Here is an 18,433-nt window from a genome sequence, read left to right as displayed (position 1 = left end):
CTTGGTTTTTGCACAATAACTTTAGTATTAGTTTATAGAAATCTATAAAATTTTAACACAAGGTTTATGACCACAAAAGAAGGTTTGGATTGATTTTGGGAGTTTTGGTCCCAACGAATTAGGGGTCAAAAGGGTCCAAAATTAAACTTAGCTTGATTTTAACAAAAATTGAATTCTTTGGGTTCTTTGATATGCTGAATCTAAACATGTACTTAGATTTTTTATTATGGGCCCAGTTTTCAAGTTGGTCTAAATCAGGATCCAAAATTATTATATTAAGTATTTTGCAATAGCAAGAAATTTTCAATTGCACAGTATTGCGCAATAGCAAGAAATCTTTAATTGCACAGTATTGTACAATAGCAAGAAATTTTCAATTGCACAGTTTGGCGCAATAGCAAGAAATCTTCAATTGCACAGTATTGTGCAATAGCAAGAAATCTTCAATAGCACAGTATTGTGCAATAGCAAGTAATATCTAATTGCACAATATTGTGCAATATCAAGAAATTTTCAAATTGCACAGTTTTTATGAAATATTCTTTGAAAATTGGAGTTATCTTTCTTTGTCCAGAATAGTAACTGAATCAACTTAAATCAATGTTTTATACAATATACAATGTATATTCACTTTTACTACCAACTAATAAATTAAAACAATCTTTACCATTCAGTGATTACAAGCACTTTTTTTACATTTTAATATTTTATGATGTATTTAAATGAGTAGTAATTGTTGAAAACTCCATTAGAAATTTGAATTGAGATCAGTTTTGGAATAAGGGAAAGGGGGATGTGAGAAAAAAAATTTTCAATTTTTCTCATGATCAAAAATTAGACAAAGAAATGCATGCCCTTATGAATACTTCTAAATTGCTGACTAGATCACTCACAATTGAAAACTTTCTACATTCATGTCTTGCTGTTGAATTAAAAAGGGTGGAAAAGCCATGATTAGAAAAAAGTAAAATAACAAAAATACTGAACTCCGAGGAAAATTCAAAATGGGAAGTCCATAATCAAACTCATCAAACGAATGGATAACAACTGTCATATTACAGACTGGTACAGACATTTTCATATGCAGGAAAGAACTAGAAACTTTTTTAGTTTGATTTAGATTTTGTTGACATGAAGATGAAATTTTTCTACATTTTTTTTAAAGAAATGTTGATTTTTTTACAACTGCTTCTTTTACAGGGTTGTTACAACGCAGCTGTAAAGTTTGTAGAAGGAAATGCCGAGGTATTAGTAGGAATGGGCTTTGGATTTTCTGTAATATTGGTATGTACTAAAAAAAATCATAAATTATTTTTAAACTGATTTAATCCAAATCTTTCAATTCTGAGTAAATGCAATTAATGTGGATTTGACATAGGAAACAAAAGTTAAAGTCAAATCTAGTGTACAGAAAAGACGATATATATCAGAAAAATGGGCTTGTATTGAATTTGTGAAGCATACTCTAGAACCAAGGTGTCAACAAGAAAAGTCGGAACAAAGATATTGTTGATTAAGGCGGTACCCAACTCTTTTGCTAAACTAGGTTTGGCCTGTCCCCTGGGAAAGTGTCAGACTGTCTGTGCCTCTGTCCATCTGGTCTTGTTAGCACTCTCTAAAGTACAATTCAGATTGGAGCGCTCTAATGTGTAATTCTTGCCTGATATTTATGAAATTTATATAATAAATTTATATCATCAATGTTTTTGACGATTTGAAAAATCGGTGCTGATCAATTATTTTAAAAGAGTTATGCCCTTGAAAATATTGGTTTATATATTGAAAACTGCATTGTTAGGGCTCTCATGTATACATAAAATTCTTGCCAGATTTCGATGAAATTTATATTACATGTATAGTCTTCTGGTCAAATATTTACCAATATGTTAAAAAACATCTGTTTATTATTTTTGCCATTATGACCTTTGACTCCTTTATGGTATTGATCTTCATAACAGATTCACGATATTTTAATTTATTTCAGATATGTGGAATGGTATTTTCTATCCTTTTATACAGAAGAATAACCTATGACTTTACACCAGTCAGTACAAGAGAGCGATGAACAAAATTAGCTATAAATAGAAGACATTGTATTAAATTCATTCCAATGTGTTCTTGATAATACCGAATAAGTAATTTGAAAAGTGTGTAATCATTTCATTCTTCGTGACAAAACATTAATTCATAGAAGTTTAATCCATGTGTTTTGTGACTAGTTATTTTTGAAATTCAGTTGAAAACTAAATTTAGTTTCAGGATTAATATTTACTAATGCTGAGTTCACACATAATTCGAATTCGATTCACATTAACTTATTCGAATTAGTTTAATTCGCATTCAAAACATTTAACGTCCTAACGTCAATTCTAATTCAAAATTACAATGGGCGTCAAATTTGCTTTACTGTCCAAACGACGTTAACTTTTAATTCGTATTCACAAAAGCGTATTTCTAATGCCAATCAATTCAAATTAAAAAAGAAGAGTGTGTGAATAAGCGAATTCAATTCGAAATGAATTCAAATTAAATGCCAGTGTGAAAGAGGCATAATATAACTTATGTGTTGCTAAATTATCTTTACATAAAAGCTCTAAGTCTAAAAAAGGCCTTTTGATGAGTTTTATTAGAAATGATTCTGTCAGACATCTACAGTTGATTCATTATACATTGTGGAAATACATTTCATATCATCAATTAAAAAGGTGCCACAAATTTATGTTACAATGTTTAGGAAAATTTATATATTATATTTTATTGTATTACATCAGATGAATTTCTTTCCTTGCATGAAAAAAGACCCATCCAGCATTATTTGCAAAGATGAGTTTCGTATAGGGCCAATACTGAGTTCTCAGTAATTGATTCTTTGCTGATGAAAATTATTTAAAGATTTATAATTTCAATTTCCAAAAAAAAAAAAAAATAGCCTCACAATTTTTTATCAAGTACGAAGATCAAACTCAAACTGTAAAATGATTTAAAAAACCCAATGAATTTTTGTTGAATATATTGTATGGGATCAGCTTAACCAGTTACCAGTTCATGAATAAAGAAAACCATTGATTTCTAATTCTATAAAGTATAATATGATTTTAGGGGTAAAAGAACAAAGTCTAATTTTATGTATGTTTTTAGACTATCTGTCTTGTCCATGTGTTGTTCATTGCTGTTTGTCTTTGTCTGTATGGTTGTTCAGTCAGAAAAGTCAGGTGCTGGTTGTTGATGCAGTCTGTTGTACTGTCTAGTATTTTTGTCAATTCCTAACATCCTGTTTTGCAGTAAAGTATAGTTCAGTCTTTTGTCTATTTTATGAATATTTTATGTGTCGCTAGTGTTTTTTCTCTATTAGGTATTTTTAGTGCTTTATTTATCTCTTACTTTTTTTTTATCATGTGCCATCATTCTGTGTACTATTTAACAGAGCATTGAAAGAAAAAAAATCTAGATCTCAGACACTTCCACTATGATAAAGCAATATATTTATATTTTATGGTACAGGGGAGACAACTTTTGGTACTATTTTTTTTAAAACAATTTTCTATTGGTTGTTGTGAACAAAATAATGCATTTTATTAATGTTAGTAGGATATTTTGTGTACCCTTATAATTATAATGTAATATAAACAAAACTATGGAATTAACAATTAATCATGAACTTTGATTACAAAATATTATACATGTATGATTGACAATTATTGAAAAAAGTATGGATAGATGTATGCTAGAATTATATGCCTGACATGAATTATAAAAAAGAATTAATGTAGCATTATATTGGTGAAAGTTCATAAGTTCATGTTTAATTTGTTTTTTTGTTTTTTTTAACTATGTAAGATCATCCTATAATTTATTGTATCCCAAAACAACAAGAAAATATATACAGGAAGAGGTATTTCTATATGTGGTTTACCGTTATAAACATTATGTTTTAACTTATTTGAAAGGAGGGGTCATTAAGCACCACATTCACCCCAAGATTTTTGAATCATTATATTACCCAGATATCAGTCACTGCAATTGGAAAGGTCGTTCTGACCTTCATATTTTTATGCCCCACCTACGATAGTAGAGGGGTATTATGTTTTCTGGTTTGTCCGTTCGTCCGTCCATCTGTGCGTCCGTTTGCTTCAGGTTAAAGTTTTTGGTCAAGGTAGATTTTAAAGAAGTTGAAGTCTAATCAACTTGAAACTTATTACACATGTTCCCTATGATATGATCTTTCTAATTTTAATTCCAAATTAAAGTTTTGACCCTAATTTCACAGTCCACTGAACATAGAAAATGATAGTGCGAGTCGGGCATCCGTGTACTTGGGACACATTCTTGTTTCTTAATTGCAAAAATATCTCATTTGTAAGTTTAACCACTACAATAAAGATATATTTAGTTTTAAATTCACAGTACAATCAAGGTTGTCAGTAGCAGTCCTGTACAGCAGAGCTTATACTGCCACAATATTACTGGTTGTGGTGGAAATTTTTATGTATCATTCTCAACATATCATTTAGCCAAAATCCTTCTTTTTTTCATATTTGTAAACATTAATATGACCTTTGATATTTTGATGACTTAACTGATACTTTTAAACTTTAGCAGAGTTTGAGCTATTTTCCAAATGCGTGTAGGAAAATAGCTCTAAGCAATTCAATCCCTTTATTTTTTCTCTTATAATGCAAAATAAATTCTCCAGATAATGTTTGTATTGTAATCTCAAATCTAGTGTCACGTTTGGTATTTAACTACTCTTAATTCATTTTTGTTTTGAATGATAAAGATAATGTGTTTCGAAATGCAAAGTAATCTTTGTAGCAATTTTTGTTGTTTTTTAATATCCAAAGCTTGATGCTTATTTTCAGTGGTTGTACCAGTATTGTAGATTATTATGTTAGTAATCATTAAAATATTTGTATAAATGATGAATATTTGTAATTAGATAATATTATACATTTATATAATTGTTATTCAATATGTAACATTCCTGATTTGTTTTGTTAAAAAATAGTATTTATACACTTTTGTTTACACCATAAACCTTTATGGTGATTGGATAATAATTAATCACATGATCAATAGTTGTGGATAATTGTGATTGGATAATAATTAATCACATGATCAATAGTTGTGGATAATTGTACTCTTATATAATGTCAAGCAAATGTCATGAATTTCGACTTACATCTGAAAATTATCTTAAAGCTATTCATTTGAATCATTCCTCGAAGGTAAAAATCAGGATTTTTATTGTTAATCTTTTTACATCAAATATATGTTGTGCTGAATATATTTGTAGCATTCTTGACATATTCTACGCATATCATAATACTCCAAGAAAAAATATCAGGATTATGTATTATTTTCAACATATCATATGCACCTGTTTGCAAGTGTTTGCAAGACAATTTCTTAGAAACTTGTTTATTTTTTAATATGTATATCATTCAATGGTTTGGTTCAATTTAAAAAAAATCCTTTTGAGCACATTTTTCAGGGTCAATTTGTTGTTTTCAGGTTGTGAATAATTTTTATTGATTAAAAAAAATTGGTCCATTATTTTTGCAGAAACTTTATTAAACGTTATAACAAAACATTTCATATATTATTAAGTTTTTCCAAGAACAAGGGTGGCAACTCAATTTAAATTTTGTCTAGTCTACCATATCAAATACACATATTTATTACACACACATTATACATATATATAGTTGTGATGTGCCTCTTTTTCTGTATTCTGTATTATATTTGTTGTTCATATCTTAATTAAGAAATTGTTAACACTGTAAAATATTAACATTCAAGACATTCCAATTCTAATGTGGATCCATTTATTTTGTGAGTACCAATTTTCCTGATTTTGCCAAGGTCTGCATACATTCCTGTCAAACAATTTTTATTCGTTGGACAGTGGAATTGGTGTTTTATGTGTAACAACAAAATCCTCAAAAATTGGTATCCAATGAATCATAATGAATCCGCAGTATATTGATCAATTATATGATTACCACCAAGCTATTTTTATATTAAATCTATGTATTTACTCTTGCCTTTTTATGAACAACATTGTAAGGTTTTATATAAATATATTTTTATTGTAAATAAAACAATGATTCAATAGTTGTGTATTATTGATGAATGAACTTTGAAACAATGTAGATGGTAGATGCATTTTGAAATTTACAAATAAAAAACAACATTGATTGACTGTAAGTTGTTAACACTTCATTCTGCACTCTTGGCTATTTTATGGTGTCATGGTTTTATTCAGTGGAGGGAGTGGGATTCCCCTGAACAAACCACTGACATATGGCAGCACTCTTGGCTATTTCATGGTGTCACAGTTTTATTCAGTGGAGGGAGTTGGATTCCCCCCGAGTGAACCACTGATATATGGTAGCACTCTTTGCTATTTTATTGTGTCATGGTTTTATTCAGTGGAGGAAGTGGGATTCCCCTGAGCAAACCACTGACAAATGGCAGAAAGACCAGCAATTTTAGTTAAGGTTGTACATAACACTACAGGGGGATAACTCTGTAAAAATCACATAAAAGTTAGAGAATGGAGATGACTGATATAGATTCGATCTTTCAATGTCTGTTTACAGGCAAGTGATCATTAAAAGATGGAACATATGAAACAACATTTGTTTACAGCTTTTACATTAATGCTAGCAAGACAAATTTTTGATTGGCTTGCTTGCTTTGTTTGTATCAATGTTTGCTCAATCATGGCAATTAAGATAGGCGGGGCTCGAGCTTGTATACATCATACTAAGATTTTATTGGACGTTATGTCTGAGGTTAAGGACACTTAATTTTAAAACATTACATGACAAATATTCTCACATGTTTTCTCACCTGTAAAAATACAATAATTTGTCAATGAAAGAAAAATATAAACTTTTTTCTTGTATGAGGCTGAGAAACTGACCTTCAACATTAATTGACCTAATATTGTTTTTATAACATATCAATCTATTAGTTCAGTCAGTTATTTCCATGTCTGTCCTTCGATTATGTAACTCAAGAAAATATTCAAAAAAAATGGGAAACAATTGTATCGGAAAGAGAAAATCGAGTGCACCTTTTTTATGTTAGGGTGTGTTCGAGATGAATATTTTGTCTTGAAAATGTACAAAAATAAGAGTATTTGATACATCATCTCGCTTCAGACTCTATCATTTTATAAAGCAAAGCAAAAAACAGGTTGACTTTATAACATGAAAAAATCACAGTACTAAAAGATGAAATATAGGGGTCAAGTGAAATACCTATCCAATGGATCACAAAATCAGAGTAGGTGTGTTCGAATAGCTATTTTACTAAAAGTGCTTGACGACAGTCTTTAAGTTAGATCTTTGAAAAAAAAATTGTCTTCCGTTTTTACGATTGTGAAAATGAACTGGCGTAATAGGAAGATAATTTCGACGAAGTAGTGTATATTTATAGGTAAGGAAACATGTGAGAATATTTGTCATGTGATGTTTTGAAATCTAGTGTCCTTAACCTCCAACATAACGTCCAATAAAATTTAAGTATGATGTATACAAGCTGAAGCCCCGCCTATCTTAATTACCATGCTTGAGCAAACACTGATACAAATAAAGCAAGCAAGCCACACAAAGATTTGTCTTGCTAGCATTAATGTAAAAGCTGTAAAAGGTTATGTAGGCTTTCCATCAGAGACAAACAGTCTTCAACAATAAACAAATTTAAAAACATAAGTGATCTCTATTTGAAACATCAGGTTTATCATTCTCATTAATGATTGCAGTTTGGCCAAAGTGACTTTTAAAAGTGTTTACAATGTAGAATGTGAAGGTTGCCTTGTAAAAAAAAATTCTGTTGTATGAAAAACAGTATAAAATAAAATAAAATTTGTAAAATATATAAAAAAATATACATATTCATTGTGCTATAATATCAAAATAAATATTAATATAGCTTCAATATCAAAATACATATTCATAATAATAAACAAATTTCCAAAAAATTAGTGCTCAGAATACAAAATAGAAAAGGTTTGTTCAATGAATCTAGTTCTCACTGATGTCTCTGGTTGGAGTTTTCATATGTATACAATATACTAAAATAGTTTTGTTTTATCCCTCTAGTTCAGACTCTTTTCTGGCAAGAGCTTTAAGTGTATCCATGTATTATCAAAGTATTATTTTATCTCTCTGGTTCAGATTCATGTTTGGCAAGAGCTTCTGGTATAAGTGTGCAAGCTGGTCCTTGAAAGTGGTATCTAAAACAAAAATAATATATAAATAGATATCAAACATAGTCTCTGTTCTGTGTTAAGCTCTTTTCTGGTTTAGTAATGAAAACTAATGGTTATCTAAGTGCTGACATTTCCTGTGTCTCATCAGCATTATAAAAGCTTATAATCATGATAAGTTGATTGGTTCCTAGAGTGTTGTTAAGATTTAGAATTAACATCAAATTAATAAGTTATATAAATATAGGTTCTGCAATGTTTAAGAAACTATATGAAGGGATACCAATTTAACTTAAAACATAGACAGGCACTGGGAAAGGAAAATTTTATTTAATAAGGACTGAATTTACATTCAAAGTAGTCACCTGAAGTCCTTTTCAAAAGATTTGCAACAGTTCGCCCATTTAAAGATAGAGTATTGAGCTCTCTAGCTCCCTATCTGAAACATTAGTCCGAGATTACTCTGACGTCCAACGGCTGTTTTGCCAGACAAGCTTGGGCCGTGGGTCCCACGGCCTCAGCTTGTCTGGCAAAACAGCAAAACAGCCGTTGGACGTCAGAGTAATCTCGGACTACTGAAACATTGGATTTAACAACACGATTGCAGATGGATGCATATTTAAAAAACCCTAACAACCAAACAGACATCCATCAACATTGATATTTCTAACCCCAATCAACCCTTGTGGTCTCAACATATACATGTCATTTCATTTGTATCTTCACTGTTTACCCATGTACATGTAACTATTCTGACCAAAACTAATATTTACCCTAATGATTTTGTTACTGGAGTTTCTTCAGTGTTAAACTCTGCTACTGGGATACCAAGGATAGATAATCGAGGTCCAAACAAGGCAACCGGTTTTACAACAGATGACGTTCCTATCTATCAGAATAAGTTCATAATTTATTACAAACATTTAGCAAAATAACATCAACATTATTAATATCAATATAAGATGTATTTGTTTGAGAAGAAGAGATTATATGACCTTGACCTCATTTTCATTGTTTGCTGTTCTTAGTTGAACTTTCATGTTAAGGTTTGTTTCACTAGAAACCCCAGTATTTTAAATTTTAGCAAGGTGTACATGTCCTTTATCTGGCCTTGATCTTATTTGATGAATCATGTGAAATTATTAGGACACCTGTAGTACAATGTAATTCCTGAACTTTAAAGACTTTCAACATTAAATTCAATAATGATCATTAAAACAAGCTAGATATTCCAGCCTCGGCTAGTGAATTGTTGTTTTTGTGTGATTTAATTTATAACATATATGTAATCTTGACCATGTATTGACTACTGGTTTTTTTTTCCCGAGGAGTTTCATGTTAGAGTTTGATGTTTTTTTATTGAACACTGCTGTATTTTTGACAGTTCCTGCTTGTCCTCTATATTTTTTTGGTTTTTCTTTAATCAACCTATACATTGTGATAAAACCTTAAATGATTTCAAACATACAAAATTCAACTTCATTTACTAATTTTAAAATTCGTTCCCCATCTTTTCATTATTAAATTCTCAATGCTCCAAAATACCAAGTTCAGATTACTTAATAGATAGCTAAACATATATAGATTCAATATTATACAGATTGTTCATTCCTCATTTTTTTGTCAGCATTTTTTTCTCAAATTATTGTTACATTTGTTACTTTAGTCGAAAAAGCAAGACAAAGCCATCCTACATTCCGTCCGCGTCGTCGTCTTCGTCGTTGGTGGCGTCTACAAATATTCACTCTGTGGTTAAACTTTTTGAAATTTTAATAACTTTCTTAAACTATACTGGATTTCTACCGAACTTGGATAGAAGCTTGTTTACCGGTATTTACAAAAGATAGTATCCAGATATAAATTTTGTAAAAATAAATTACCATTTTTTCCGTATTTTACTTATAAATGGACTTAGTTTTTCTGCTGGGAAAAACATTACATTCACTCTGTGGTTAAAGTTTTTGAAATTTTTGAAGCTTGTTTATGATCATAAGATAGTATCCAGAAGCAAATTTTGTAAAAATAAAATTCAACTTTTTCTGTATTGTACTTTTAAATGGACTTCTGTGAGGAACCAATACATTCACTCTATGCTTAAAGTTTTTAAAATTTTAATAACTTTCTTATTCTATTTTGGATTTGTACCAAACTTGGACAGAAGCTTATGGTCAAAAGCTGTTATCTAGATGGAAATTTTGTTAAAATTGTGTAACTGTGTATCTGAATTTTACTTATAAAAGGACTTAGATTTTCTTCCAGTTAACATTAAATATAGTCTGAAGTTAAAGTTTTTAAAACATTTATTAGATTCATAAACTATCCTGGATTTTAATACCAAACTTGGACAGAAGCTTCTTACATTTAAAAGATAGTACCAAGAGCAATAATTTTATTGATTTTTTTCCTCATTTTTGTTGAGCCTGCGATTAACAGCAAAAGTAGGCGAGACACTGGGTTCCATGGAACCCTTACAAATTTTTGTAAAGAAAAACAATGTTTGAAGACACAAAATTCTTACTAGAAGACACAGATCACACTTTTCCAGTTCCTCTTCTGCTTTTGATAAAATAGACGGATCTATAGCTTCACCAAACCAAACAACATGTGGTCTCATAAGGCCTCCACAACCTGCCTTCTTACATCTGGTCAATACAGAAAATGCAAGATTTTATATTCTCTAATTTTTGTGCTATTTTCACATTTCTTGATTGGTGTGAGAAAAATATTTCTCCTCACTAGTGAAATATTTGATCTCGGCAAATGATTGGTCAACATTTAATTGTGACGTCAAATTTTCTTGGTTTCGGCTGAATTTCCTTTTGTGATGGCATGAAAAAATTCAACCATGTCTGATGACGTCACACAATAAGTACCCCCTTTCTTCAAATCTTTGAAAAGGAAGGATAAAAATCATTAGAGAAACAAATTCCACCACTATAACTTGTTTATTACGATATTTCTCTAACAGTTAAATTTTAGTATTCAAAAAGCTTGGCAAGACTAGTGCATTAATTAAAATCTAACTGTCTCAAGTGGAGAAATATCGTAACACACGTGTTGCAGTTGTGGAATCTATTTATATCAAATATTTCATTATAAGTAAACACTTTTTTAAACATTATTAATTATATTGATAGTTTATTTACACTCTTTTTGAATTGTGGCAAAAATTTTTGTAAATTTAGAATATTTTTTAAAAAACATCTCAGAAAACTGTTATTTCATACCAATCAGTATGATTACCTCCCTTTATGTTGGTGTACTATTTTTGTCCTTGATGAATAATCCTTGTATCTTTCATCACAAATTAATACAATAATTTGTCATATTTGTTCCAGATAACTTAGTTACATAGTTTAAAACTCAAAATGTTTAGGTCTCATGTCCCTGAAATATATTATACAAAAGTCAAAAATTCATAACTTGTATGTGATACTATTCTGATGGATGATATAAAGATAAGTATATGTACCAATGAGACCACTCTCCACTCTCAACCAAAGACTATATATCATAGAACAATAATTATAGCAGGATGGTGCTTTCTTGTGTGACGACTGTCACATTGTCATGAAGGTTAAAAAATTACCTCTCCAACACCTTAAAATGAACATAAAATCAGCTAACCTGGGTAATTCATCTAGTGGTATATTGTCTTCATCTGCTTCAAAATCTGGTGCTCTATTTAAGAGAAACAATGTAAAAATCTGCTTTTAATTCTTTTTATTTGTTTTAAACATACTTTTATCTTTAAAATAGAGTACACCAACTTTTTAGACAAACTAATATCAGAAATGAATTTGTTAGTGATTGATTATATATGCTGAGAATTATCATAATTCTTTTTTTATTTTAGCCTTTTGGTCAGATAATTTGTATTTTAGCCTTTTGGTCAGATAATTTTTATTTTAGCCTTTTGGTCAGATAATTTGTATTTTAGCCTTTTGGTCAGATTATTTGTTTCTTGAGTATTGATATTACTGTGCAATCAATATTATCAACATACCCTTTGCCAGCCAATGCAGGACATATTGGACTGTCTGTGTTTGCTGTTACATCCTGACATTTGGTACACCTTATCTTAAATAAACTACCTGAAAAATATCAAATTATGTCAGAAATCTGTAAAATGGAGTAAAAGATAAAAACAAGTTGCCTCTTTAAAATAAAATATATGCTGGTTATCTGTAAAAGTTTTGTCATGCAATAACTCATTGAGGAACCTCTTTTAAGTTACTACAGTATTTTTTTTTTCAATAGAGAGAATGTGGCCCTCTCCTGCACTACCCTATTAGTCATTATATACATGTATGACATGTATGACTTCTTTGAAACTGAGTTTAACTGTGCATATTGCTGTGTGTTTGTTTATTCTACATTGGCTAGAGGAATAGGGTAGGGTTGAGATCTCACAAAACCTGTTTAACCCCATGTTGGTGTGTCTGTCCCAGGCCTTATTGCCTTTGTATGTATTTTAAATTTTAGTTCATTTTAATGTTTTGACATCCAATTTTATTGAACTAGTACACATTTTGTTAAGGGGCCAGCTGAATACTGCCTCCATTGGTGGGATTTTCTAGCTGTGTTGGTGACTTTGGCTGTCTTCTGCTTTTGGTCGGGTTGTTGTCTCTTTGACATATTCCCCATTTCCATTCAAGTTCTTAATTTCATGACATATTTCATATATATGTATGACAATTTATACATGTAGTATAATTATAAAGTTGAGGTATATAAAACAGACACTGTATTGTTATTTTTAAAATTATAAAAATAGCTAGTTATCAAAGTGTACAAGAAAATTAATATATTGGCCTGGCAGTCAATACATGACCCTAAATCACCATTTCTAAAATACCAATTTTTTATGTTTTACCATGCATCTCCAGAATATTTTCTGACCCTGCTCTTTTGTGAAGTTCGTCTATATTCTGTGTGATTACTACGACTCTTCTTCCTTGTGATTTCAGCCTCTTTTCACATTCAGCTATTGCAATATGAGCCTATTGATATAATAATGATACAAATACAATAAATTTAAAATTTTGATAATTCAGTGCACACAGTGAAAGAAATAATTTTCTGAATTTTGTATCCAAGATGTGTTAAAATTGACAATTCACAAAATATCACTTTTCTACTATATTTGGTAGTATGCAGTGGCAGAAAACAAGGGGGGATTTTCTCCTGTCATGCTTCAGTGATTTCCTATTAAAGCAACAGAATTTTTTAAAATAAAATGGAGGCCCTCATACAAACAATATGAAGTGATCTAGCTGCAGTATAAATTTAGAAGAGACATTGCTCTGTGGGGGGACCATGTTTCATAACTTTTGCTTTGAAATTCTGTAATTTAGTTCCTTTTTTATTTCGATATTACCTCTATTTCTCCTATTAGTTCAACAGAAAAAAAGGACATTAACAAAAATGTATGCTTCTTTTGGAGACAGATTGTCAGCTTAAATGAATGGTGACCCCATTCTTTTATTTAATTTTCTATTAAGTTTATGATAAAGTTCATTTACAAAAAAATCTAGGGAAATCCTATTTTAAATTAAAAAAAAATGATTTATACCCAAGAGCCTCCTTAAGGTACAAGGTTTCATGGCAAAGGAGTCATTATTTAATACCAAATTCAATGTTTTCTTTTATCATCTTCTCATATTATATAGGGTAAAGTTCATCACACTTGATTTTATACTTTACACACTTCCTTCTAATTGTTTTTCTTTCATTGTCAAAAATTAGCATTAGCTGGGCATTTCTTGGAACTTAAATTTTTCTATATTCACTTGGAACTATAATTTGTTTGTTAATATCAATCAATTTCTAATCAATTATTCTGATTTTATCAAAATTGACATACAAGTACACAGACCACAAAGAGAACCCAAAAAATTAACTGTTATGCAAAAGAAATACCTACATTGCACAACATGGAATCAGGCTAAGACAAGGGACTGTATTTGTATAAAATCAAAAATATATTGGTGTACTGTAAATTCAGAAATTATCACGATGTTTTTACAAAAATGGGACAGGGCTATCATCACAATAATTAAAACTTGCATTTTGAAATTCATTAGATGAATCAAACATAAATTTTGTGAATATCCCAAAAATTAAAATCGCATTTAAGTCTAAAATGGCGATAATAAATGCACACAATAATTTCTGAATTTACAGTACCTGTTCTGATTTGTACAATAAATAGTTGATTCCTTGAGTTGGAGTGTTCAAAATCCTACATCTTAAGAATAACAGACTTTTTTACCAGTACTTTCCATATAATGGTACTTTTCATAAATTTCAGGCTTTCTATGTAGTTATAGTTAGGGATTTTGTATATTATGATTCCACCACATAGGTAGACAAGTTTACTGAAAAATCATCTATATTTAAGTTTACATCAGTTGAGGATAGGTAAAATTGTTAGACTGTTTTATGTCTCAATAGACAGTTCCATGGTATTCTGTATTTAAAGAACAAACAAAATTCTCAATTATACCATTTGTAATAGTATTGGATGGATACAGCTAATACGATTTACTTTTTTTTCTAGCCGTCTTAATACAATTTCTGTTTAAAATACATTTGAATTGAATACTATGGAATAATTTTAACAGCTGATTTAAGGGGAGATAACCAAAACTTTATTGAGTAGATGCATATCTAGTATTTTAAACCTTTAAAAAAGCTTTTAAAAAAGGTTAATTTTTAAGTAATAGTGTATATTCTCGGTAATAAATCCATGAGCTTTTCTCCATCATGTGGAACCTCAAATTGATCTGTGTTGACCACTTTTCCCATACTTCAAAAGGTATGTGGCAATATTACAATAATAATTAATAATAAAGTAAATTAGACTTGTTTTGGTTATGATGAAACTTTTTAAATATTGTAGCTGATAAAAAAATAAGTTTTCTAGTGAGATAAGTCTGATAAGCATCAAAATAATCATAACAAGAAGAACTTATGAGCCTGAATCTGTTACTAGATGTCAAAAATTGAAATATATATAGGAAAAATCTTAATTGCTTATAAAAAACAAATTTTACCAAAAAATTTCAGTTTTTGCCTATTTGAAAATAAAAGGAAAATGAGGGTCAATGGACTTGTTTTCTTGCTACAAAACAAAATAGGTACAGGTATATTAATTAAATATTCTTTGACAAAAGTTACACGTTCTGAGTTATTGACAAAATTGAAAGAAATTGATTCAATCAAATAAAGTATTCTATGTAGTTAACAGTTTCAAAAATATGATAAAAAATATAATTTTCTTCATGTACGGTAAATGGAAAATTGTACATTGAACAACATTATTTTCTCAAATTTGTAAATTTCATAGAAGATCTACATTTATGAGGGAATAAAATTGAGAATGGAAATGGGGTACTATGTGTCAAAGAGACAACAACCCGACCATTGAGCAGACAACAGCCGAAGGCCAACAACAGAAACTCCCGCACCTGGAGTAGTCTCTTAGCTGGCAATTAAACAAATATGTATACTAGTTCAGTGATAAAGGACTTCATACCAATACACAAGAAACTAAAATTAGGCGCAAAAATACACTTGATCTCTCTTGTCATGTCATGTCTGTAAGGTAAAAATAAAGATGCATTATAATTTTTTTTAACCTTGATCATACCACCAACCTAAAAGTTAAGTATCATTTTAACTAATAGTAACATAAGACTTGAGTTAATTTAATTGACTGAAACCCAGATTATTTAAAAAACTAAATACTTAAAGATGGAATAAAACTCAATCTAATTAAAATATTGATCTCTGATTACGTTATACTACAATGTAGTATAACGTAATCAGAGATCAATATTTTAATTAGATTGGAATAAAACTATAAAATTGAGAATGGAAATTGGGAATGTGTCAAAGAGACAACAACCCCAACAAATAGAGCAGAAAACAGGTATATTGTTACAAACCTTGTTTGGAAGTTTAGTGACCATGCCTTCCCTTCTATGATGGTAAAACTGCCAAGTTAGAGATGGGTTCTTCTCAAAATGCTCAACTGTAGCTAATTCCTGTAACAGATTATACTTAAATGGTCAGTAAAAAAGTTGAAACAGAAAAATAATGTATACAAAACAAGAATGTGTCCCCAGTACACGGATGCCCCATTTGCACTATCATTTTCTATGTTCAGTGAACCGTAAAAATGGGATAAAATCCCTAATTTGGCATTAAAATTAGAAAGATCATATCATAGGGAACATGTTTACTAAGTTTCAAGTTGATTGGACTTCAACTTCATCAAAAACTACCTCAACCAAAAACTTTTAACCTGAAGCAGGACGAACAGACGGACGAACGGACAAACAATCTAACAGATACACAGACCAGAAAACATAATGCCCATAATTGGGGCATACAAATTCAAGAGAAAATTAAAATACAAGTATGAGGGTCTGAATGGGGCCTTATATCTTTCATATGTACAAGTTTCATACTAACCAAGCAAGGGATACTGGACTTTTTTTCTCCTGATTTTTTTATACTTAATTTACGCTTTCATCCTAAAACTTTCAGACAGGCGGTAGATAGAAACAATAAGTCTCCACCATTTGAAAAAATCCACCCAAATCCTGAACAAAAAAAAAGCCAGTTTATTATTACCATTGGATAAATGGACATTCAAACCTGTTAATAACTAAAATGAATAATTTTACACCAGACATGAAATTAATAAGATACCAAATTTACATACGAAAACCCTCCAATCCCCCTCTCAAAAACCTAATAGTCCCTATACTATCTTGTGTAGATGAAGATACCTGTACTTTCTTATTCCTCCAATAACCACCAGGCCCCCTAAATGTAGGAACACCACTCTCTGCACTCACTCCTGCTCCTGTTACAATCACTATGTGTTTGGCCTTGGCAAAGTCCTCTCTGAACTTAGAAATACTGGTACTTGGAGGAGAAGTGGCCTGAAAAAATCCTTTCATATCTTAATAACAGATGACAGCAGATTACTATTTTTCTAAACTTATATACCATTTTGGAATAAATCAACAAGTAATGAAGTCTAATGGAATCCAATGGACTCCAAAAAGTTTGAGACCACTTGAACAGTTTAAACTTGTACATGTGCAATGAATATATCAACTACCATGCAATTTCAGACTAACAGTAAAAAACCATGACAGAAAAATCATTTAAGGTTGAATGATCAGATATGATGCATAAAAAATACCCCAGAGAATATAAAATGGTCATGAATCCTAACCATGTGACAATATTTCATATGAAAAATACCAATAAAAATTGTTTTATAAAAACTTTTTTTTATTTTCATTTTGGAAAAGAATGTCACAAAAGTTATGTTATGCCCTCGGGTCTGTAAAGAAGAGTTAAACGAGGATGAAGTAAGTTTTTTTACTGGTTCAATTTATTTCTCAAAGAATGGTACACTTTTAAATTGAATATTTACATACAACCAACCTTTAACATTGGAATCCCAACCTGACGGGCTAGTCTATTAATTTTAACCCGATTAACCCATATTTTTTTAGTATATATGAATAAAAGAAGATGTGGGTATTTATTAACCAAAAGGTTCAGCTTAAAGTGCATATTAAGTTTTTGATTGTTGATGCAAATGTTAATAAACATATCACACATTACATTATATACAATAAATATACAATTGATATAATATCCATTGTTTTTCATATTCTTTCTCACTAGGAGCCTCGGTGGCCGAGTGGTCTAAGTAGTTACTACTGTATACAATCACTAGCCAGACAAGACCGTTTTTATAAGATAAAAAATTTTCAAACGTTTTGAAAATTAGGCTTTTAGGCAACAGAATTAATAAAATAGCTTAAAGGCATGTTTACAGAGATGCTAAACTATATTATTATGAAGGTGAAATGAAAAAAATGAAAATAAAGTTTAAAAACATCTATTATTTAAAAAAACATTATTTTACAAAACTTACAGTAGGTGTTATTCCAAGCATTAACCCAAACATATCAAATTTTTGCCAGTTATCTAGGCTGTCCCAATTTTTGATTGCCATATTCTTATCCATATTTGCTTATAATCACTCTTTATATCTTTTAAAATCTATTTCAATGTGTTAGTCCATCCTGTTATTTAATTCTTTAAAGTTGCGTATTTAAATGGTACTTCCCCATTAACCAATTTATTGATTTGAAACATAATATAAATGTAGCAGTAAAC

The 18,433-nt window shown here is 30.0% G+C and overlaps 2 protein-coding genes across 2 annotated transcripts in view; one reads left to right on the top strand and one right to left on the bottom strand.

Moving 5' to 3' along the window:
* LOC139481594 (CD82 antigen-like) overlaps positions 1–6,202 on the top strand; it is a 16,034-nt gene extending 9,832 nt beyond the window's left edge. The window contains exons 8-9 of the mRNA XM_071265033.1: positions 1,201–1,284; positions 1,985–6,202. Coding sequence (XP_071121134.1) covers positions 1,201–1,284; positions 1,985–2,065 — 165 coding nt within the window. The 3' untranslated portion in view covers positions 2,066–6,202. The remainder of the gene's footprint in view (positions 1–1,200; positions 1,285–1,984) is intronic.
* LOC139481593 (NAD-dependent protein deacylase sirtuin-5, mitochondrial-like) lies at positions 6,061–18,433 on the bottom strand. Its single transcript, XM_071265032.1, has 10 exons — positions 18,189–18,433; positions 17,020–17,175; positions 16,171–16,269; positions 13,095–13,221; positions 12,225–12,312; positions 11,846–11,899; positions 10,737–10,860; positions 8,992–9,107; positions 7,652–8,245; positions 6,061–6,651 (listed from the first exon to the last, which is right to left on the bottom strand). The coding sequence occupies exons 1-9, from the start codon at positions 18,279–18,281 to the stop codon at positions 8,170–8,172; spliced, it is 933 nt and encodes a 310-aa protein (XP_071121133.1). The 5' UTR covers positions 18,282–18,433; the 3' UTR covers positions 6,061–6,651; positions 7,652–8,169.

This window comes from Mytilus edulis, chromosome 7, assembly GCF_963676685.1.
Source record: "Mytilus edulis chromosome 7, xbMytEdul2.2, whole genome shotgun sequence".
Lineage (NCBI taxonomy): Eukaryota > Metazoa > Mollusca > Bivalvia > Mytilida > Mytilidae > Mytilus > Mytilus edulis.
The sequence above is the reverse complement of the archived record's forward strand: the minus strand, read 5'-3'. Positions and strand labels throughout refer to the sequence as shown.

Excerpts from the sequence above, each read along its gene's own strand:
- LOC139481593 (XM_071265032.1), bottom strand. The coding sequence starts at position 18,281 with ATGGATAAGAATATGGCAATCAAAAATTGGGACAGCCTAGATAACTGG. Across the intron at positions 11,900-12,224 it reads CCTGCATTGGCTGGCAAAGG|AGCACCAGATTTTGAAGCAG; the intron begins GTATGTTGATAA and ends TCTCTTAAATAG. Across the intron at positions 8,246-8,991 it reads CCAGTAACAAAATCATTAGG|ATACCACTTTCAAGGACCAG; the intron begins GTAAATATTAGT and ends TTTTTGTTTTAG.